Below are 24,212 nucleotides of genomic sequence, written 5' to 3'. Positions count from 1 at the left end.
TGCTGAATATATTGTACTAAAGTGCACTATATGCTGGGTTTTGGAAACCACAATGCCACAGAAACGAGTTTAATCTCGTATTCCAAATAAATGAACATTTGAAAACGAAAAGAAAAAACTGCACACATTCCAACACAAAAGTTTCATCGCTTTCCGTTCCAGGAAAAACCGTGGGAAGAGGGGGGGGGGGGGGTCAAAAATGGATCGGGATATTTTCTCTAGCGCACAGGTACTGAATGTAAACTAAGCCAAAAAAAAGATTCGGGAAAAACGAATACAAATAAAACACGAGCTGCACGCTGCTGCGAATGCCGCACTGCATTTGCACACTGGACGATAGCAAAACCTCAAGCGCACAGCATTCACATCTGACAGTGGCACGTATGCAAGTTTTTCCCAAAGTTTTATGCGGTTTTGCACGTCATCCCGGAAGAGTGCATCGCCATTACCGATTCCGAATGTACCGGATTTTGGAGATTGCGCTTCTGGACCGGCCCCTCGGTGGAGAATGCTTCACAACAACTAGCATAGAATGTGAGAGAGCTAGAGATAGGGAGAGAGAGAGAGAGAGAGAGAGAGAGCGCAAAAAAAATCAACCGGCATACCAATGTCCAATGCGCTTTTCCAAACGTGCACTTTTTATACTTTTCTTCTTCCTTTTACCCGACCAGTTCTACGTTGTTGCCGCATGGGTGTGACGCATGAAGAGGCAAGAGTGGAAGTAGCAGCTAAAGTGTGTTGTCGATGTGGCAAGAGAGCGATCGAAAATGAAGTGTTTGAATTTTTGGAGTATCTTCCAAAGCGACGCTCTATGACGCCACCTGCACCTGAAATCCTTCAACGGTCTGGTTCTGTCGGTGCCAGGATGCTTAGGATGGCAGTGCGACGCAAGCACTTGAGCATTGACGTGATCGAACTGGACATTTAAGCAGATGCTCTACACCTCTCTCAGATCGAACAGTTCGAGACCTTGTAGAGGCCACCCGGCGTTGGCGTAAGGAGAGTGTGACCCACTTGAGCGAACACGAGGAATGCATGTGGCGAATATTTTTCACAGCACAGTGGCGTCGGTGAAGAAGATTGCATTCTTTCGTCCCTCCGGACAACGGGGTTCATGTGTGTGCATGTGTGTGTATGTATCTGTGCGTTGGGCCATGAAGCCAGACTGACTGTCTGTGGGTGATGTGGGCAAACACGTTGTGTGCCGGCTGTGAAATATACAGTCCCACAGTCGGCACCACCCGGCGGACATCATTTAAACACGAACAAGTCAATTTCCATTCGCAGCTAGTTTTTGCCCGGGACGAACTCATGAATAACTCACGACTAATTTATGGTGCAGCCATCAATTATCGCATCTCTTCGGACCGTGCCGTGGTGCTCCCGGAGTCTCGCGCGGAATCCCGTGAAGGATTTCCCGTTTGCTGCGATGTTGGCCGTGATGGCAATATGGGTGTGCTGAGCGGAAAAATGGTTGGCATATGTGTTTGTTTGTGTGTTTGGTGCCTCTTTTTTAAATGTTTTCTCACCAAATTGTGCTACGGGGCTTTAGAAGCATAGGGAAAGGAGCACAAGCTTGTGTTTTCATCTCCGATTGAGTGATGCACTTCAGAGGCTATGATATGAGCTTTCTTCGGTGAAGTGTGTTAAACTTTTACGAGAATATTCTAAAAATAGTAAATTGTTCAATTGGTGGCAACAATTAAAACCAATCAAGAAAACACAACATTGTGGTTGGACTACACTAATTTTAAGGCGGTGTTTGATCACGTAGATCCTGAATCCTGGTTGATAAACAGAAGTGTTTAACTCAGTATGACCTATTTCATACTCTGCTTAAGAGTATATAGCTTGAATATCTATGGCAATCCTTCTGTTACTTTTCTAGTTTGAAAACTCTAAGATAAGAAGTGGGGCCAATCAATCAATCACTGGGCCAGGCGGTCTGGATGGGATTTAAATCCCGGTCCTGTCGTGGTAAGACCTGCACCGCTGTCGCCTCTGCCACCGGTCGCCCCAGAAGAAAACACACTTGATGAAATATTGAATTGGCCAAATATCAGGTGTTATGTGTAAGGATGTAAGATATGTCAGGTATGTGTTCCTAAGAGTCAAGAATACCATTGTGTCAAGTCGCTCTGTTTGACCAGAGAGTCTAGATAGAAGGAAGTAAGACGCAATACAAAAGAACTTCACTCAACTAATCTTGAAAAACACACCAAGTCACAATGTTTCCTGAAACACACGTTTTTAACTGCTAGGAATTCATTCACTAGAGTGCAGATATCTACTACCTACATGTGTATTTATTGCAAAATTGATTAAAAATAAAACCGATTTCCAGATTCGTTAGCGAGACTGAGTTTTAATATTCCTGCGTCACTACGTTTCTATGAATATTTTAGTGTAAGCTCTAGTAAAGCTCGGTATAGCTCTAATGAACCGCCATTATCAGCGCTGCTTAAACTCTACTCGCTGTATGACTAGAACAGTTCCATTGGCGTCATTAAAATATTACTTTAAACATTGTGGTTGTTGCGCAAGAGTAATAAAGGTCGTTATGTTCAATAAATAAATTAAAGGAGACTTACTTTAATAAATAAAACCATAACAAAACCTCATCTAACTGCCCAATCTTTCTAGCGGATGATTTAAGCACTATGTGGACTACCACAGTTCTCTTCGCTATATAGTGCTCCCCGATCCCAACCCCGATTGTTGTGGCGTGTGTTCCTTGCTCATAGGGATGATGATAATTTACGCTTCTATTAACGTGCTGATTGCGTATTTGAAGTCCAGTTCCAGTTCATTCAGCCCCCGTTCAGTTCCCCGGCTCGCCCGACCTCTGTTCCACTAAACGGTTCCACCCCGTAATCGATGCTTCGAGACGTAAGAGCGTAATAAAGCACGCTTCAAGAACAGCGCCCTAGGGCATCACCAACATTTACCACCCCGTAATTCATTTGCGGGGTCCCATCCAATCGGGCTGAGCGGAAAAGATGAAAAGAAAACATATTATTTCGTACGGGAGCTGTGCGAGGCAAGCTCGCACCACCGAGCAAATGTCGTTGTGTAACAACAAGGGAAGCAGTTGTTTTGTGTGCGCACTCGTACTGTTGTTGTGGATCCGGTGGAAGAATAGCCCAACTGCACATACACAAACCCATTCCGAGATCCTGGGCCGCGCATACAAAGCGGCACCATCGTAACGTAGTTTACTCAGACACTTCCGGTGCCACTCGAGAAATGGAAGCAAATCGAGAAATTGGATCAAATTACAGCTTGCTCCGTGCGGTTCGTACCCTCCGACCTCGTACCGGTTTACCATCGTTTACAAAGTTTCGAGCCCTTTTCCGTGTTGCGCAAACCGAAATGAAGCTCCCGGTACTCGGAGTTGGGGCTTGGGGAGTGTGTATCGATGTCAGACTAGCTGCTGGTTTTGTGAATCCCGCCTATTCAGCACGCCAAAGTCTATCGATTGGTTCGGTCCGGTAGCCCTCAAAGATGAACACTTTGCCGATTTAGGTGCAGCGTCGTGGTGGAGAACTGGAGATCTAACCGAAAGATTCTCCCGAATGTTCCGGCCCGGCTAAGTATCGCATGTCGAAAGATCGCACATTAGGATGTCGTTAGGAAAACGATACAAAAATGGGGCCCCAAAATGATTATCCTTTCGATGGTATGAGGTTTATTTTTCGTGCTAGGTTATGAGTTTCCTTGGGGAAAATATATGACCTAGAACACCCCTTGAAACTGGAAGAATTGCCTCGTGTCGTATGTTGCGCGGGGTGTAATTGTTTAATTCGCGAATGATAACCCGGAGATACTTGCATCATAGCCCCGGTCGAGGTTTCCGAGGCCATGCTTTAACTCATTACGCCCATATCGTGCTCGACTGGCGCTGGGATGCTACTCAAACCATTAAATTATCAACCCATGATGAGGTGATGATGCGTTTCTGGCAATCTCTCCTTGGAGCTTGTCGGTAATTTTAGCAATCTCATCACGGCATCCGCGCAACCGCTCGACTAGCAGCACAAAACTCCATTAAAAGTTCATTCCATGTACTTTCTCCAAAAAGCCGTGTTTTCCATCGCGTGCTGCTCGCTGTCCTGTCCCTCCCTACCAGACGCCCGTTTCCCCGGGCGCAAGCTGTCGACAACTCAATCTGCCAACTGGTGGAGCTGTCGGGCGCACCCAAACACTTCCAGTACGTTCGGTGGAAAGAGACAGAGGTAGAGAGTGAAGGAAAGACACACGATTGTCGTTGCGAGAATATTTACCCATCCTGCCCATCCATTTGTCCAACGCAGAAGCACAGCATTCTGAGTGTCACGAACGGAACGGTGGATTGCCCGGGACTCTTACCACACACTCACGCTCACGCTCGGAGTGCAGAATTCCAAGAAGTCACAAACGGACCTAATGATAACAAGCCCAATGGTGGTAAAGAAGATGGCATGAAAAAAGAAGCGAATATATCACTCACAGCGATAAAAATGAGCTTCCGTGCGGTTCTTTTTATTATCCCGAACCTCAACCAGCCCCTCAACCTCAACCCTCGGTGACGGTGTTGTCCTCGAAACGCACATTTCCGTATCGCATTTGGTGCGACACAACTTCCGGTCCGGATTCGCCCACACCACGCCGGTGTTCATTTGTTCTTCGCTTCCGGTCCGCTCGCTCCGAGCGTTCCCTCCGTGCAGGGGCTCGTACTGTTGCTTGCTGATCATCGTGTCATCTTCGGACCAGCCAGCCAGGATCTCCATTGTCCCGGGCGGCATACACTGGTGGCAAATTATGAAATTATGTCATTTTATATACGCTCCTTCGCCATTTGGTGGTACAGCGGTGACTACAACCATCCAACCATGCGAGCGTCTTATCTCCGCGTGAACCACCCCACCTCCATCCCTCTCCCCCCTGCCCCACCACTGCCGCATAACAACAATGGTCTTTACAGATAACGTCTGGCCTGGATGATGTGCATTGTGGAGCGTCGGTTGATGCTGACGACCGGGGACCACAAATGCGCTGCCGGCCGCGCCTTCTGCTTCAGTGCAGCCGACGTCAAAAACGCGTCGACGCAAATGATGGCGTGCCCTGGCGGTTTGTGCTGACATCCTGTCTATCTGTTCACGGGTTTCGCGTGAGACATCTTTCGATCCGATGGAAACCGACGTGCGATAGGCCTTTTATGGTCTTTTGTTGGCGTTCTCCGTTCCTCCCACGATGCCTCCACACAGCGAGCGAGCGCTTTTACGATTCATATAGAGCACTGACAGGAAGCGTTGGGAACAAAAGAATGGTACGTCATCCGCGTCTCGTAGCTAATTCGCCTGATCATACGGGAAGACCAATTTGACACGATTTATGTGACCTGTTCCATCTATAGGACGTTCAAGAATTTTCGCATAAAATTGGTGATAATGATCAAAGTTTTGGATAAAACATGAATTGATTAACAATTTAAATCTAGCGATAAAACGATAAGCAATTTTAATTTGAAATTCATTCAGTTTCAGATTCTATTGAAGGGTTTGCAGAGTTTGGTTAGAGTTGTTTATTTAATATTCGTATTGTATTATTAGACATTTACTAGGCTTGGCAATATTTTTGACATCGAGCACACGGGTCCAAATACGGGTTGTCTTATGTGAGCTTTCTGATATCTTTTGAACGTTTCAACTTTTTCGCAATTATCCTCGTTCAAACATCCATAACTACTGATTTTTATTAATCATTATAATTGTCGGGTGGGATGTCTGAAGTTTCTTGCTCTATTGATCTTGCTGAAGGAGTGTCACAGAAAGGATTTTAACTTGCAAAGGGCTCTCGCTACGATAGCCGCACTGAACAGGGCTTATTGAAGCGGTTTCATCCCAAGGGGGTCTCGTCCGAAGGGAACTCGTCTACAAGAGCCTATCCTATCCTAGTTGTAAGGAGATCACAGATATCGAGAATAGCACCATATTGCTCTTTTTACATAATCTCTTGTAAGTTACAAATTTGTAATTGTTAGTACGATTAGCATTCACCTTTCCATCACGGGAGTTTCTATAAAAGCTATACGAACTATACGAACACCTGTATTTTAGAATAAAATAAAAACGAGAAGAGTTACCTAAAACTGATGTGCTAGTAAGTTGTAGAGAATTACAAAAAACATATTGAAGTGAAAAAATCGTGTCTGGTGATAACTTGCGTCGAATTTATCTCCTTTTTTGTAAAACTGTTAGTAGGAACCACAAAAATGAACTCAAGTCGGTTTCCTCGCACGCTGAAAATTCTGGAAACAAAAAACTACCATTAAAATGAATGATATGATAAAACGCATGCCCGAGCATTCCATCATTATGCCCTTCAGAAATAAACCGAGCATAAGTATAGCGCATCCTTAGGATCTGGAGAGCAAGGCGAATCCATTTCAAAAAGTTCATTTCCGTTTCTTCCACAGCCGCCATCGGTAAAACATTCGTAGCGGAATGGTAATTTAGCAATGTGCCGCACTAACTTGTTTTCTTTTCTTTTATCTTTTTTTTCTCTCTCTTTCTCTCCTTTCGACACTCTTGCTCCTCTTGTTTCTTTTTTTTCATTTACCCTCTGTTCCATTTTATTTCCATTCGATACGTTTGGTCACATTGCCCTTTTTTCTTCTGACTCTCACACACTTGCACATGCACATGCTTCCTACACATGTCCGGGTTAGGTGGGTCGTGGGGGGAACGGGCTGGATCCACCACGCACTTTGCACTATACCAAAAGCATGCAGTTGCACCACCACCACCACCACCACCACCACCACAACCACCACCACCACACCACCACCGCCATGCACCACCGGTCACGGCACACACGCAAACGGCCGCCGGAACCGCCATTTGCCAGCAGTGCCGATCCGTCCACTCACGCCGTTGGCTTAGCACAATACATCCGTCACCGTCGCAGCTACGGCCGCCAGCAAACGGTACGGGTGTGGAAACGGAACGCACAATTTGGCGGTATCTATCCGCCGAACTACGACCTCGTGCATCACTGCCTTCGCACACTGCCGTCCGACAAGGTGACTAAGCAGTAGGATACACCCGCTAGTTACCCTTTGTTGATGCTCTATCTACCTGCCACACTATCGCTTGCTCGCTGTGTCCAGATGTGTTGTATTTGTTGAACAGAATTTTTTTCGCTCGCTCTCTCTCTCTCTCTTTGTTTCTGTCTGTGTTTTTGGTTCCAGATCTGCACCGTTCTAGGATGTCGATTTCTGGAATCCATCTTAAACTGCCTTTGTAGATAGACTTCAACTACCGCATCTGCACATCTGTTAGCTGTTCCGTGATGTTCGTTTTCATTTCATGTCGGTATGATTCTATTAGTCTCTTCCATACATGCCTATTTTTGGAAAACGGTACATTTCCTCTGCAAAATGTGAACAAACAAATGTGAAAATTATGCTCTCAACACTACATCCTGTACAGCTAGAACGCCATATGATATTGTAAATACAGCTAGTTAGAAAAATGTAAATATTTTAACACCAATTATGGAGCTAATCCTACTTTTGTACATTACTTCTTACAAAGCGAACGCCACAAGTTGTACAAAGAAACTCGTGACCGATATTTAAATCTCTCTTTCTTGCTCATGGACACGAAACACGGCTGTGAGCATGGGTGCGTTTGTTTGTATCCACCAAACAAAGCACCAGACCAAATTCTTGAATGCCCTTGCAAGAATGCCATGAATAGAAGGTATGCAATTCGTGCAACAAATTTCAAGCACAACCTTCAAAGATGTCCGCCTCACGAGCTAGCGGTTTGTAGCTGAAGTAGAGCGCCTCGGTACATAATTGCTTAACTGTACCCATTTCGGGACGACCTCGTCGTAAGGGTGTGGAGCAAAAAGGGCCATCTGAAAATGAAGACCAACGCTAAAAACGCTCCTTATGAAAAGCACACCACCAGCGAGAAAAGTACCTGGAGCGAAATAGGAACATGAAACCATTTCCACGCCACTGCCTGGGCAAGGCAGCAATGTTGTCCAATTTCGCTCCCAAGGTCAAGAACGCAACCAGAATACACGGTCCGAGAGAAAAAAAAAACCCGAGGAAGACCAAGTCCTCGAAACGATTAGTCTTGTTAGCCAGCCAGCGAGAGTCCGGCCAGGCGAGCGTAACGGGAAAATCTTGAGCAGATGTTGGTTGAAGGCAGCATAATGCAGGGCAAAAACAAACCCTTCCACAGGGACGCTTCTCCGCAGCAAGACAAGACCTGACCGTGATCCCCATCATCCGGGCTCAGGGACAAGTCAGCGGTGGCTCTATTTCGCAACATTAACCGTCATCCGGGGCCCGGAAGCTAACGGTGCCGAACGAGTGTTGTAAGCGGTTTAAGTGTTTACATTGGCGTTCCTTTCATTTCCAAAGTTCCAACGAACTGCTACCGTTGCTGGGTAAGAAATTTAGGAGCTTTGAATGAAAATATCTTGGGGTGTGATATTTGTTTAACTAGCAGAGAAAGAGGAAGCATTGGCTTTGTGGGAGAAAGCAGTTGGAGAGCACATGATTTCTAAAACAAAGCTTTTAATTATAGAACACAAGCGTTGGTGATAGAGCACAAGCAAAACTTGTGCTGATTTAGGAACCGACAAATATCATGTTAGCTGAAGTATGTTAAATTGCCTTGTGTTGCAGGTTAGTTATTGCAGGTGATTTTCAAATTTCAGGTTCTACACGGTAATTTGAGACAAGTGAACCCTGGGGACATGTGAGCTAGTTAGCTCTTGTCATAACTCAGACTAGTGCCAGATTGCATATAAATTAGTCTTTTTACATTTTTTTTTTATCAAGTAGGTAACTAAATTAATTGCTTAACGGTATGCACTTAACACAATTTCAGTTAGACGTTTCCTTTGTTTCCTTTATTTAAGGAAATATTCAATATCTGCTTCAATAAGTACAAGCAACACAAAACATCCAAGAGAGAAAAAAATCAATTTAACAAAATGCTTCGCCCTTCATGATTGACTAACCTCATTTCCAAGACTTTAATGAATCGTTCAGGCAGAAAGTGCTTGAACCGTGTCCCATTCGCTTCTTAATGCCCGTTGTTTTCTTTCTTTCCTACAAACGCAACGCAAGACACCGACACAACAAATGTGGTGTTTCGTGTGGTAAAAGCCTGCGGTTGTGTTTCACATGGGATCGAATTGCTCGGCACACGCCCAAGATGCAGCCGAGAGCGCTTCGAGCAATCCATTAAGCGTACTTTGTTTTACAAAAATCAATTATCTGCAGTCATCAATTGCGCCGCAACAGAGCCTCACGTTCGCTTACCAATTGCATCGCTTGACACGCCAGGAGAGTTGCATTCGTCAGTGCCTGTGTGCTGCCGGTCTGCACGCGTGCAGCTTGTACCAGTCGTCGGAAAGAGGGGTAAGCCTGGAGTGGAGGCGGGAAAGGAAGACAGCGGTGGTTTTTGCAAACCACAAAAAGCAGCAGCAAATCGAAAACCACACCAGATGCCGTTTTTCCCGCCCGAGAAACCACCGCCGGCGGATGTCGATGAACCGAGAGCCGCAACCAGTTTTGAAAGCTAATGCAATTCCTGAGCAGTCGGCAGGCACAAAATGGCAGCAGCGGCGTTCGCTTGCGTTTTGTATGCCGCTGCGTGCATAGTGTGTAAAAATAATGCATTCCGATGGCTAAAATTGAATACGTCAAACATCGTTAGGCAAAAATTGATGAGCGATGGATGGGATGGGCTTCGTCAGGCAGCGGCGACGCTAAATAGCGTTATTGTTGTGTGTGCATAGACAATCAATCGTGAATTGATTGTTATAAGTTTGATGATTGAAACAGTACCATCGGGAGGGCAGGACTCAATGAGACGGCAACGAGAATCCTTTTTTGTTTGACGTTTGCGACCCACTTCAATAGTTCCGAGAAATAAAGACATTTCAACAAGCGGTGCGTGTCCCAGGCATAGGGTTTCTGCACGATGGCGTGAAGCTACTGTTTGATGCAAGCACACCCACTTTACTTACCACTTCAATGGCATTCCTTGTTGTGTGTTTGGTACGGATGGTAGTCTCTGCTCGTCTCAAATACCAATATCCAATTTGTACGGAAATTACTGAAATCGCATCCGCAGCACTTCTTTGCATTTGCCGAAGTGGAATCCGACGGATCCGAATGAGCCGACTTCACATGTATCTGTACGACTCTAGCACTCCACCACAGCACATCCTCAATTCTCGTTCGAAAACCTCTGGGGAGTGCGGTTGTTTCGCAGGGGTAAAAACTTCATTCGTCAGCAGATTTTGTGAAACGAACCAGCGGACAACTTTACGCAGCTTACAATCGTTTCTACTCACTACGGTGTCACCCTCCGAGATCTTGATGCCTTGGAGACGAACCCAAAACCAAAAACAAAAAAACCGTCCCTACTCTCCCCCAACGCAACATTTCCCGATTTGCTGCTGCCTTTCACTTCTCTGGAGTGTCGTAAAAATACCACAACTGAAATTGAAATTTGGAACTTGCGCCAACCATGCGGCATTGTATCCCTGCACGTCAACGCATCGCTTCGCCCTCCGGACAGTGATTCCAATAATGCTCCTGCTGGTGACTTTTGCAATCGGGACAGCAGTGCATCGCTGGCACCGGATGCAAAGCATATGTAAAGCTGACGGGTAATGTCTTGCGCTGGAGTCACACAGCGTGTTTGGGTATTGTTTTCACTCGGCCCATGGCCTGGTAACCGGAAAACATCCACTATCAGGCGTTGGTGATGCTACTCCGCTACCGCTTAATGACGATGGTTGTCCAAACTGTGCCTAAAAGATAAACATCGAAGCTCGTACAGTGGGCTACCATGTCGGTTGGTAGGCCTACGCTGTCCGTACCGATATCCAACGATGTGGCGAAGTATGACTTTTATATGGAAATAAATGTTGCATTCCGCCTCCTCGTCTGGTTGGCTGGATTCGGTGGAGCAGTCGCTTATTGGACGGCTAGATTGTTTTGCGCCCGGGCACAGGCTCCCACTCCCTCATTGGAGATCCGGTAGGAGCTAATGAACGCTCGGTTTGTTAAGTCGAATGGATGTGCCGTGGGTAATTAAAATGTTCGAACCCACCGCCATCGTTTCGTTCACAACTCTCGGTTGCTGTAAGAAAGATTAGTTGGAAGGAGGAGCGAGGCAGGAGAAAAAAAACCAGGCGAACATATTTATAAATAACCCACAGGCGACGGAATGAAAATAGTACAAGCTGTTAGGGAAATTGCAATTCCGAAATTATTCCTCCCACACGGCTGCGATGGACGTTGAAGCACACGTGTATACAGCCACTTACACACGGGATGGAAGGCCCCCTCAAATGGACTATTTGCTAGTGAAGCCCGAGCAGCAGCAAATGGCCGGTAACGAGAGTTGGTTTTTGGTGGTAGCCATCTGGTCGCGGTAACTATAGGTGACCGTCTTCCAGAGGGCTTCAGCGGCAGAGGCTTTATGATGCTGGACGCGGAATGACTTGATGCATAGAAAAGCTCACAAAAACAAAACAAACGCTTTATTGCTCCTACGTTCATCAAAAATAAAACTAGTGACGGTCACGGTGACTGTATGCTGAGCCCCGGCAGAGCACCTACGGCATCATAAAAACTAAGCGTTCGACACGGTGGTGACCACCATCGTACACTTTGACACTTTTCCAAAACAACCAAATTGTCTTGGCTCGCTTCTTCCACTGCCATAAGCTACCTTTTCCTGCACGAAAACTCCGAACGTGTTTTGCGGCCGGTCGACAAGGTACAGGTACAGATCCGCTCTTGGGTAGAGGACAACTCTATAGCAACGAAAAAGTACGATGCTCATAACAAAGAAAGGCTAGCTTCTTTTGCTGCTAGTCCGCTTATGCTCTGGGCGGCCGATGAAATGAATGGGCCCCAGCAGCTCGGACCAGGACGACCCCCACAAGCTCGAAGCAAAACTGAATTGGAAATTCAATTACTTTCACTCTGGTGCGCAGTTCTGTCTTGCTAAATAATGATAAAAAACCATAACTGCTTCTCCACTGGCGCTAGTCCCTGGGAGCTCTTCGGCAATTCACCTCAACATCACCTGCAGCCCGCCGTAAGCAACCGGAATGTTTCTCCGGAAGTGCGCGATCGATTACTGGGGACATCCGAAGAGCCCTTGTTTAATAATAGATTTGCTATCGGCATTGCCTCCCAGTGGAGTACAATTTGTGAGCGTGTGTTGTTGTGTCCTTGTTTTTAGTTCTTTGTCGAACTGACCCAGAGAACGAGCATACTGATGCACCTTGAAAATTGTCGCCCGCGAATGGACGGCCGATTATTACCGATTGGATTGACAGTGCACCCCGACAAGTCAATCGGCAAGGAAGAAGCAATTAAAATTGCTTGTTCAATTCAGCTGCTAGATCGAATCGAAGCAAGCAGGAAAAAAGGCGATTGGAAAATTGTTGATTGTCGGGAACTTCACAATCGATAACAGCAATAGTCGCTGCTCGGAAAACGTTTCCACAGCACACGATAGCCGGCATACTTTCAAGCTAAAGTAAAAGTTACGCTCACAAGTATAAAAGTGAACGACTGTAAGCCCAAACTCGCTCGCTTGTAATTGTAAGCTGCTTACCGTTTCGATCTCGAGACTGAGCAGGTGAACGACGAAAACAACAACCGTTTAGATGATTCGTTCGGTGGTGAATGTTTTTACCTCCCTTGTACACTATCAACACCTTTTCATATCGATTCTTCAGTTTTGTGAAGGACTGTGTTTTTTTAAATACGTACTTGCAGGACGCTTCCCAAAACACCCACCATCTATTCTCTCTACGAACATCCGGTAAAGCTGTAGAAACTTTCTTCATAAAGCCCGCTAACAACTACGATCACCTTAGCCGCTCTCGTTCAGTCGTTCGATTTTATACCGATGAGTTTCAGTCACCCTTTTTTGTTGCTGCTGTTATCGCTCCTACGGTTTCTCGGAAAAGATAGGAAAGTTAAGAAAAAAACGGGTCGCGCTTACCGGACCAGAGCACAAAAAACAGCACGACGTGAAGAACAGATTAAAAAAGTTTACGTCTCGCGTTCGTTTTTCTTTGGTAAACCTTTGTACTTGTGCTCACGGGCTGCCCTAGTTGCGAATCTCGGAAACGGCATCTGGCCGAGTGTGGCGAATCCTTTAGAAAGTTTAGCGTAAAGAAATGATTTGGGACACACGAGCGAGAGAGAGAGGGAGAGAGAGAGAAAGAGAGAGAGCGGTATGGTCCGAGTTTTTTGTCGTATCTGGAAGCTGGTTTGTCGGGATCGGTACGACTGATTGTGGTGAATCTTACGATCATCTCGGCGTAGCTCATCGGGGTGGGCTGATGAGAAAAAGTAAATCCGAGGCATATGTTTGTAATGGAAACACATTAAAGAGCAGAATGTTTGAATGGCTTTTTTGAATGCACTTTCGATAGTTTGGTTGCGTCTGGTTTGTGTAATATTTGCACTATATTTTGGTAAGTAAAATCCCAATCCGGAAGTGCCACACAGCTTTTTGTTCCACACAGTTTTAAAATGTCTACTTTAAAAGCTTTCAAAGCTGGCAACTTCCTCACATCGGTGTACATCACATTACATCCACGAAAGCATGGACCCAGCTGAGCTCTGTATGCTGCATAGTATGCTCCAGAGTGCGCCCAAATGTGGCGTTTGGGACGGCCTCGAAAAATTCTACCGTATCACACCGGAATCATAATCGATTTATGTGCCTTTGTTTCGGTCGTTGGGATAGCACCCAACACAGGATCAGCACCAACGGCGACAGCAAGAGTGTGACATTCGGGATTCAGGCACATTCTCTCGTCCATCGTACTATAGCCCCGGTCGTCCCTATTCCCAACACCCCCAAACCCCCAAAACTTAGCACATCATCATAAATCAAATCTCAATTACGATTCCTAACGTGCCTCCGGGTTCCATCGCATATGCGAAACACACACACACACACACTCACACGTGCATTATTTGGCCCTTCATCATCGTTTCTGGTTGTGTCAGGTCTGGTGCTACATTTGCACACATACACACCCCCTTGATCCGTGCTTATCCCAAATGATCGGTCAAAGACTGCACAGTTTATCCCACAAAACAAACCAAAAAATTCATCACTCTTGAGTCATACATTGATGATCGTCCCGCGTCTATCCATATCGGAACCAGGCAAGGTTGGGCGATAAAATGGGAGAACCAAAATCAATAACCTCGCACACAGGCGGCGAGTTTTATAGAAGTTGATTGAGGCAACTGAAATTTATATTCTTCTCTAAGCTCTTTTTATTGGTAAATGAAAAATTTATTTCATATCTCGATACATGTATTTGACATTAAATGCTACCTGCAGTTTCCATTGTGACTGTGGAGAAGAACGTTGAAGTGTTACTCCGGTAGGATTTTTCAAATTTTATCTGCAATATTCTCAAACAGAGTTACAAGGTCTTATCGGCCATGCTCGGCTACAACTCACCATCGCATAAAACCTTGGATACATCTAAGAAAGAGTTGATCGTTCGTTAGGAGACGCATTTCCCTAGAGACGCGCAAAAATGACACTCAAGGGTGGCCTCTAGCCATCCGAAGCCACATCATGTGAGACACACACACAAGAGACGCTCTCGATGTACCACCGTACTGATGAACCGGTACTGTCGGTTCCTCCACATCTGATATCGCAAACACGTACAAACACACGCACACACGCACACATCGTAGAATGCATCCGAGATTTGGAGACAAAGGTTAAAACTTAATGTCCTACCTGTACCCCCGACACGAGCTGGCTAGATGGTTTTGTACAGTTCGTTATGTTTGCCACCCTCGACCATCGTTTTAATGAGGCTAAAGTAGTTTGCGTAATTAATGTACGACCGTCTGGGGAGCAAGTGGTCGTTATGATGCTGTCGCAGAATCGCTTCTCGCAACCGAAGAAAACAACGTAAAAACCTGTGAAACTGTTACAATTTTATGCAAAAACCTTTGGATGCATTAACTCATTATACGGGCGTCCTTGGGAAGAGTATCGTTTGCAGTTTAGACAGAATGGAACGATTCAAAGGAAATGTTTTGCGAGTGAGAGTTTTCAACAACTTCTTACAAGATGCATGGATTGTAGCTATTTTATGTAGGACTTGGTAAAAAAATGGCAGCGTCTTAGATCTTGCATTATTCACCATTGTGATAAAAACACAATGCTAGGTACGATAGCAGCGCCGGTCTACACACGATAGAAAGACATATCGAATCCTATCCGGATATATCTCTCTCTATATAGGCGTTACAGGTTTAAAATTAAGTCAAGAAATCTAAAAATAGCAGGCGAGGTTGTAGCATATAGAGCCAATGAAAGCACGAGAGACCTAGGCAATCTGTGTTAGGTGACAAGTCTTTCACTTCAGTTTAATTCACCAACCACTGTGAATTTCTGATTTCAAAAGCCGGAACGGCGGCTGTACGCTAAGTTTCTTGTGTTTACCGTGTTGCTAAAGATTTTAAGGGTTCGTTTAGTGTCAAATCCTTATACTGAGCTCTTGTCCAATCGTCTTTCGAATTTGCGAGCATTTGATGGACTCTCCATCACTACACTACATAAATCACTCGAATAAAATCAGTTCAACGTAAGCTTGTCCTTAATTAGCTTTATCGTTTACCATGATCCAAAGTAATGATGCGCGTTTCGGAATGAACCTATCAGGTTCGTTCCATTCCTCATAAAGAACGATTGGAACTAGTTTCGAAATTTTTAACCTGGCAGGTATATGGAAAAGGAACGAACCTGACGAAAAGAACGAACCTGACAAAAGGAACGAACCCGCCCCTTATCACCTGGATAACCTGCCAACTCCAATACATTCCTTTTTTCAAAATAACCTTTTTGTTTTTAGGAACTTTTCGGGAAGTGGAGAACTATGGAGTTCCAAAGGCAATAATTTGGATTTCTGCAACAATTATAGAAGTTACAACATTTAGATAGTTTTTTATTTTTATTTGACGATTACAGAATACGTAATATTTATTTATTTCTTACGATATTGGGATGTTCAAAACTCAATGCAAAGTCTTCGTGATATAATTCTGCCCTACAAATAGTTATAGTATTAGATTAAACTATTTTATGTAGGTTATCCAAAGCTAGATAACTGGATGAAAATGAAAGTGAACCTCTCTTGTGAAACTTTCAAGAGAAGCATTAAATGCAGTATAAATAAAATGTAAATAACGCTCAGCTACGGCTAGTGACGCCTTGAAATTGTTCAACAGCACTTCTCTCGCCGGAAAATCTCCTGCGATGCAAGCAGGAAGCATTATTTTTCATTTTATTCGCCGTCGGGAGACGAACGACACCAGCAACTGCATTTACACTACGGGGTGTCTGGTGGAATTGCAACAAACTGCGTCCCGTAAACAAGGATGAACGGGACAAAAATGTATTATAATAAATGCAGTTGGAAGTAGTGCCGAAGCACAACCATCGTAACATTGTTCAAATTGGTCTTTAAAATTACAATTTATTTATTTACTTTAAGAAAACAGCTCCTCTTTCCTCTTCACCGTTCAATAGTGTCAACAAGTCGTTTGTTTAACAGAATTTCCTACAACATAACTGTTTCGTGTCTACTCCCAGATTTTCCCTAAACCATGGTCCTACTTCCCGCTGATGGTTTACAAAAAAAAAAACTTCCAGGGTTGGCGACGAGATTTACTTGGAAGTACATTTTCACAAATGTCGTTAGCAAATGCCATCTCATCCCACTGTTTGTCATTCTTGGTAGTCAATGTGCATACACTCACATCATTCCCACGTGTTACCGCGCTAGTTTTGTTGCGATCGTGGCAAATCATTGAATCTGTCCTCCTCGATGTTCTCCCGTGTGTTCCACGATGGTTTCGAGTTTACAGTCCGGGCTGTCGAAACGCACGAAAAAAGCTCAAGAAGCATGTCGTCGTCGTCGTAAGCGAAACATACTAACAAGCCTGTGTTTGTGTTTTCTTGTTTGATTTGATGGTGGGTTTTTTTGCAGCAACTTCGCACCAACGTTACGGATGCCTGCGAGCGTCACGATCCTTGCCAGCACGGTGGCATCTGCATATCAACCGACTCGGGTCCAATCTGCGAGTGTCGAAACGTGGAATACGAGGGAACGTACTGCGAACGAGGTAGGTACTGGTGTGACTGTAAAACCCGACAGCGGGTCCAAAATTGACATAAACTTAAATCCTTAAACGATTAAGCGCACAAGGAAACTGTGGGAAGAAATCGTAAATTATCCACCGAACGATGCGCCAGCACTCGTCTAGTTCGTATGATAAAGGCGTTATGCAGGGACTCCCATTCCGTTCGAGCCAGCTAGAAACGACTCCGACTTGCATGTGCTCGGTCGCCAGCGTTCTACACCGAGTGTTTGCTGTGTAAAATCCAATGCAGTTGCTTTGCGCGTGGTGCCTTATTTTATCGGGTTTTATATGTGAGCTTACTGGGTGGATGGGTCGATAACGCGACCGGGTGCAGAAATCGAACTTCCCGCCACAGCGTGCGTTCCGTCCAATAAAGTAACCATATTTCCCATCCAATCGCTAAACGGATAAGGGATTTCCGGTTTATGGTACGCTAGAGCGCACTCTTCTGGCTGTGAAGGGCCAATGTCGCTGCTGCTTGGCGAGAAAATAATAACGATAAACGGTGGGCCAAGCGACATATTCATACATTCTTTCGGCCAAGAAATGTCACCACAATCGGGGACCCGTTTGACCCAAATCGAATTTCGCGACCCATCCCGACCGAATGGGATCGATCGATCGAGGTGAATTTATGCATATTTACGAATGTAATCAATTTATGATTATCGGACACTCGACCATCTCGGACGATCGGGACCATTCTGCAGCAAAAAGGAACAGGAACGAAACTTTCGAGCAACAAATTTTTCGAACCGTAAAACGATGAGGCTAAATTTGAAACCGAACAATTATTTGCTCGCGCGTCCTGTTTTCCTCCGTTTTCCCTGTTCTTGCGTAGCGCTAATGAATGCCGGGAAGATTGCAGTAAATCAAGATTGCTGTCAGTTTGGTTTCTTCCGGTTCCGTTACGATGTGTTTTTTCTCTTTTTCTGTTTTGGTTGAGGTTGGATATTTCTCGCTACCGACGCGACCACCAGAAACGCTTGTTTGGCGCACTTTGGGCACACGGATGGCGGTGCGAACAATTTTGATAAATCGCTTGTACATTTCGTTACAACAGCAACAGCAGCAGCGGGAGCAGTAGAGGCTTGCTGAAGCGTAAAGCCTTTACGTAATTGTTTCGATTCGGTAGCCCATTTTCGTTTCGGTGTTTTACTCGGTGCCGGTACTTTCGGATCGGTTCTGCACAGAAGGATTAACTTTTTTGTTTTTTGGTTTCACTCTCCCACGTTTGCAACCGGAGCCGTGGAACGCTGTCCTGTCAGCGACGTCGAATGATGGAGTGGAAGGTGGTTGTTGTGTGAGGATAATTTAATACATTTGATTGATCATCCGTGAACGGTCGAAAGCTTGCGAAAAGCTGTTGGGATCGGTTGAAAGGAACTTAAAGCTAGCTTTTCAGATATTTTATGGTAAAATAATGGGAATTAAACATCTCGACACACACAACTAAATAACTGCGAGTTAGTTTAATATAAGTAGAGAACGTAACCTAGTTTTTTAGCTGCGAAATTCGGCTTGGACTTACTGCTAATGATAAGAGCTTTTGATACAAAAGCCTAGCATTTGTTTGTACACAACCATCTTGGCTCTTGTCGGATGGGTGTCCTACCTACCTTACCCGGGTAATTTGATTCGTCCCAATTCGGATCCACTTTCAGCTGCAGTGTTATAATGAACACCATATATCTTCGCAAAGGACTCCTCAAACATTGCCTTTGTTAGGGAACATCGTCCTAGGAAACATCGCTTTGTTCACACGTACAGATATTAAGCAGATAGTACTCCCCTAGAACTCCACCCGAACCGCTCGGTATTCCATTGCATTGTGGAAACTTACACACACACACAACCTTGCTCCACTTTCAAGGATATTTCGCTCATCGTAATAAATATGAATTTCAAATCAGGCTAAAATATCTCACCGTACCAGAGCCAGCGGGAATGGGCTGGCGGAGTTGGCGTTTTGCGACTGGCCAGATTCTAGGTGGTGGCGCTGATGATGCTATGAATAAGAAGGGATTTTGACCATTTGTACCAGGATCGCAAACGGAAGAGCTGGGCTTGTATGTAAGCGTTTTGCTCCACCATTTTCCGACCCTGAAGAGCAGTAGTGGTGGTAGCGTTGGGTGCATGTGTAACATTTGGGACCATGCCTGGCAGCTTTGTGATATGGCGGGCAGAGCTTTAAATTGAATTTTTGAATGCATGAAAACGGGGTACGAGATTATAGCGGAACGTGCGGTAGTGGATGGACCGGGTGCACCCCCTATCCCTGTTGGATCGTCCTTGGAGAATATTTAACAGAGACCAACCAACCCATTACACCGGAAAGATTCGCACCCATCGACGGTGGATGCGCAAGGGTGCAGAAAGAGAAGGGAGAGAGAGAGTGTCTTTTACAATTTGCAAACTTCAGTCAGGATTTAATTTTATTTCACGGCCCTGCTGTCACACAAACACACCTTTCAGACTCTGTTAAACTCTGTAAAGTCCTTCGTAACACACACACATTGGCCGGAAGAAGGAGAGATCCTAAATTTAGTACGACAGTCTACCACTGCTGAGGCTGAGCGCAACAAACAAGCTTACACACGTTTGGAGGACACATTTTATCACTCTTGCACAGTGTGCGCGCTAGCTGGGACAAGATTCGCCCGGCGAAGCTGTCCTGTCGTTCGGCTGTCGCTGGCTAGCTGATAGATCGCGCGCGCTTTCCGGGTACGGTATGGGCACCGTGCCAACCGAGCAGTGCAAAGTAGGAGGCGCGTGCCATTTTATTGCTAAAGATAGCAACCACTCCCGCTTGATGGAGAAAGTGCGAGGCGATGATGGACTAAAAATAAATGCAATATTCTCACGCTTTCCAGTCGCGACCGTCCAAAATTATGAAGTCCCTATTTTCGTTTGTCGAGTGTGATGTAATCGGGACGGCAGCGGGAGCGGGAACAAAATGGCAATTAAATTTTTCCCACCAGAAAGGGGAAGAATGGGTATGGATCATGCAATTAAAATTGTAGTTAAAAATGAAAGATTCTTTTTCTGAAGGCTGAAAACCCTTCTATTTTGCCGATGGAGACGCCTGGTGCTTTGTAGTTTAGGACAAACGGGTTGTTGAGTTTTATTATTTTATACTTTACTGAACAATCTAAACGTAAGAAATTTTGCATTCAAGAAAATATGAACACAAATGTGTCTAACATCAAATATATTTTGTACAAATCATAGTATATCATCTTCCTCATGGGGGCGCCTGGTCTTTTTTAATTAAATTTACGGTCTTATTTACGTTAAAACGGTCTAATTTACGTGTTCTTAAAATTGTCATGAAAAGTATCTGAATTAGAAAAACTCATGTCTGTTAACATAGACACTTAAAAATACAAAGCCAGTTCAATCTTCTCCCCTCGCACCGAACGGGTGCATCTCATGTGCATCACCGGATTGATTGATTTATTTAACGAATGTATGTGATTTTAATTCACACCCATGTGTGCTACACACCATTCGCTTACGGAACACTACGAAGCCATCACCGTACACAATTCTATGTTGGCACTTGATTGTGTAGCACCACCGGCACACTAAAAATAATGTCGCGCTGTGGTGCAACGGTTCCATGTTATTGTCATCGTATGCCATCCATTAGGCAAGGAAACGGTAGGCCGACCAAAGCCTCGTACTTCCCAACCGTACAATTTGGTGGGTTCGGGCGTTTTCAAAATTTTAGCACTCAAACATCAAACCACTCCAAATAGCCAACTCGACCACTTTCCGCTCGATCGCTCACTCTCTCGCTCTCGCTCTCACTCTCACTTTCTCTCGCGCCTTGCGGAACAATTTCATTGTCCTCTTATATTCGGCAGCACAAATGCACTACATCGAACCCTGGACCATCACCATCCGGAAAGCGTCCGATAATGATGAAAGAGACCAATTTGGTCCTGTCCGGTTGCGCGAACGGACACCGATTTCCAAAAACGGGCGTCCTCGCCACTCGCGATATATGGCACCAGGGAAGGGACCGGCGGTGAGTTTGCTCGTAAATTTATGAACGCTGCCTACGAAAGGATTTGCTACCGCGTGGTCAAATTCTACCCAAACGCGGCTGTGTACATCAATTTGCTGTATGGGCTGCATCTGCTGCAGCTGGTGCAATGCAGTTGCAAACAACACTAAGCGAACGCACGTGTATATAAAGCAGAGCTAGTAGTGTACGCAATCTGGTTCTTTCTGTTTTTGTAAACGCGTAACGGATCAGAGCGATGAACAGAACACAGAAGAATGGTCGCATGCAACATGTTCATTACATCTTGTGTGTGTGATGGAAGGTGAGAGATAAAGCTATTAGTATCATTTATGTTGGGCCTTGGTCTATCTCAAGTACGGGAATGGATGAATGTTACACAACCTTAAACAAATGTCATCAATCCAAGACGACACCATCACGATTATGATAGTTACCAATCACTGTGTGCCACAACGTGATACTTTAATCAAATAGGACCGTGGGAAGTATTTTCATTCCCCAGATGATGGAACATTTCCAGCCGTAAAATGTCAAACACTGAACATTGTTTTGGTAAAGTTTAAATTAAGTTTCAGCTTGCGAAAGGTCACAGTTTGTCAACCGCAAGCAATTGCTCTGACATTTTGTTCTCCAAGAATCTGCGACCCGGTGCGGTCGATTTCGTTCGGTGCGAAACACGTGGAACCGAATCGACTTTCGTCAAATAAACAACGTAGATCTTACTGATGCCACCCTCTGGCTCTTGGAAAGCACTGTCTCTCGCAATCACACACACACACACACTTGGGCGCTCGATCTTGATCTGAGAGTCCGGAATCTAGTCAGGAATCTAGTGGAAAGAAACAACAGACGGTTGTGTCTCGACGTGCTCTGCCAGTCTATGAACTCAAGCAAATAAGATTAATTGTCCTTCGGTTGCTGTTAACAGTGCTGCTTCTGCTGCTTCTACTGCAGGTCCTGCTGCGTTGGGTTAGTGCTCACTTCTGGCCCTTCATGAGCCCGACGACCAAACAGTCCAAACTCTGCTCGCCAACCGAGCAAATAACGCCTGGGGGGCAAATCTTGAACGGGACCGTTTGTACGGAAAGCCCCACGGTCTACTGCAGGCACTGTCGGGAACGTTTCCGGACCGCATCGATCCGGGGCTCACATGATAAATAATCGTAAAAGGATAATAAAAATAATAAAATTTGGCACCCAGCCAACCGTCGACACGATTCCCTCGACGATCGAGAGAATCTCCCACCTCCCTGTGCACAGTATTTGGCACACCATTTGAACCGAGCTTGGGATTGTACTAGGTGAAGCAAACCCTCCCGGACTCAGGGTTTCCGAGGATAAAACGCGTCATCCCCATCGGTAGTAGGGGGAATTTTTGGAGCAAAGACAGGACGGGAATAAAATGGGTTGAAATATAAACTGGAGCATCATTAAAAATTTTAAGGACCCCAGAATAGACCCTAGGAAGACACCGTCCACGGATAAGGATTGTGCCTGGCGTGTTTGCCGTCGAATTTCCGCTTATCTCGGCACTTTTCTCAGTACACTCGGTTTCCTTGATTTTAATTACGATCACATAAACGACCACTTGAAACCGGTGGCTTCAAACCCTGCTTCCGACAGGCCCATTCGACCCCCGTGCCACTGTTGGGTGAAATGCTAATAACTAACCCAAACCAACGACAAAACACGGCCCCAACTTGTGGTTTATGTCCGTTGGGCTATTGATCGGGAGCCACCAGCCGGTTCACACGTAGCCAGCTTCCATGTTGTGTCAACATTTCTCAAGCAGCTCACAGTGTTTGCTCCCGGCACCGACGTTCGAGGGTATGGAAATTGATGACAAATAAATTAAGGATAAGCGATAGTTTATAGAATCGGCAACTTGGTTGACACCTTATCGGAGAGAGTTGCAGAGCCAGCGAACCGAACGACCCATTCGTTGCAGTCACTATAACTCACCGGATGTACATCTGTTCCGCGATAATGATGTCGTTGCGAAGATGTATAAATCCACCGAATAAGTTAATTTTTCTATCATGATAAAGGCCTCTTGCACACTGTTTCTGCTGACAACGCTAGAAACGAAATAAATAAACACCGGAGAATCAGGGAGAAACACTTAAACAGAACAGCGCTCCCGAAAACTTCACGCTGATAACAATACGGGTCACCATTAGGACGAGCAGCTTACCTGGACAGTTTAAGATATAGTTTCAGCAACAATGCAGTCAACGACAGCCAACTAACCATTCTTCTATCTCCCTTTCTCCACCAGACAAAGCACCATCAGAGGCAACGTTCCGTGGGACCGAGTTTCTCTCGTACGATCTGGGACAGACGGGCGGTGAACCGATCGTTAGCGCCCAGGATGCCATCACGCTATACTTTCGTACCCGCCAACCGAACGGACTACTATTCTACACCGGTAAGTGCCAGTAGCGTAGCGTTAGTGAAGTGAAATTGGTTCCCCGATTCCCCCAGTCTCTTTTTTATTTTTTGTTTTTCCCACGCCGTCCACCGTCCCAAGAATGTAGTCGGCGAGGACGATATGATAAAGTAGGGCCGTTTGACGGTAACAATCAACTGCAGCAATAGAGTCGAGGATTAAACGATAATTTAATTTTCCACTAGACACGGACACGGCCCGCAGTTCGGGCATGATCTGTGGCCGTTCGAGGCAACAGATTTGCCTACCTCGGCATCATAACTCGTTGCGAAACGTGCGAATGTCTCCTTGCCCACCTTCCCCTTTGTGACACAATAAAAACACACCACGTACACACCAATCCACTTGGTCAGCAAATGGTGGCCGTACCCTTTCCAAGAAATCGTAAAATAAAGAATCCTCATTCAGCTTTCTGAAGCGCATCGCAATCAAACCCCGTCCCACGCGCTATGCGATGATGGGTAGTGGTCCCGGTCGTACGGGCGGGTGTTGAA

General features: G+C 45.4%; 1 protein-coding gene across 8 annotated transcripts in view; it reads left to right on the top strand.

Annotated features, from left to right (window-relative positions):
* The window catches only part of LOC118506889 (neurexin-3), a 100,182-nt gene that overhangs the window by 31,315 nt on the left and 44,655 nt on the right, over positions 1-24,212 (top strand). For 4 of the 8 annotated variants that reach the window (XM_036044658.1, XM_036044660.1, XM_036044659.1 and 1 more), the window contains exons 6-8: positions 6,710-7,063; positions 17,083-17,218; positions 23,548-23,697. In XM_036044658.1, coding sequence (XP_035900551.1) covers positions 6,710-7,063; positions 17,083-17,218; positions 23,548-23,697 — 640 coding nt within the window. The remainder of the gene's footprint in view (positions 1-6,709; positions 7,064-17,082; positions 17,219-23,547; positions 23,698-24,212) is intronic. The other 4 variants (XM_036044663.1, XM_036044664.1, XM_036044662.1 and 1 more) reach the window with 1 other exon arrangement.

The sequence above is a fragment of the Anopheles stephensi genome, chromosome 2, assembly GCF_013141755.1.
Source record: "Anopheles stephensi strain Indian chromosome 2, UCI_ANSTEP_V1.0, whole genome shotgun sequence".
Lineage (NCBI taxonomy): Eukaryota > Metazoa > Arthropoda > Insecta > Diptera > Culicidae > Anopheles > Anopheles stephensi.
This window is presented reverse-complemented; position numbering and strand designations above follow the sequence as displayed.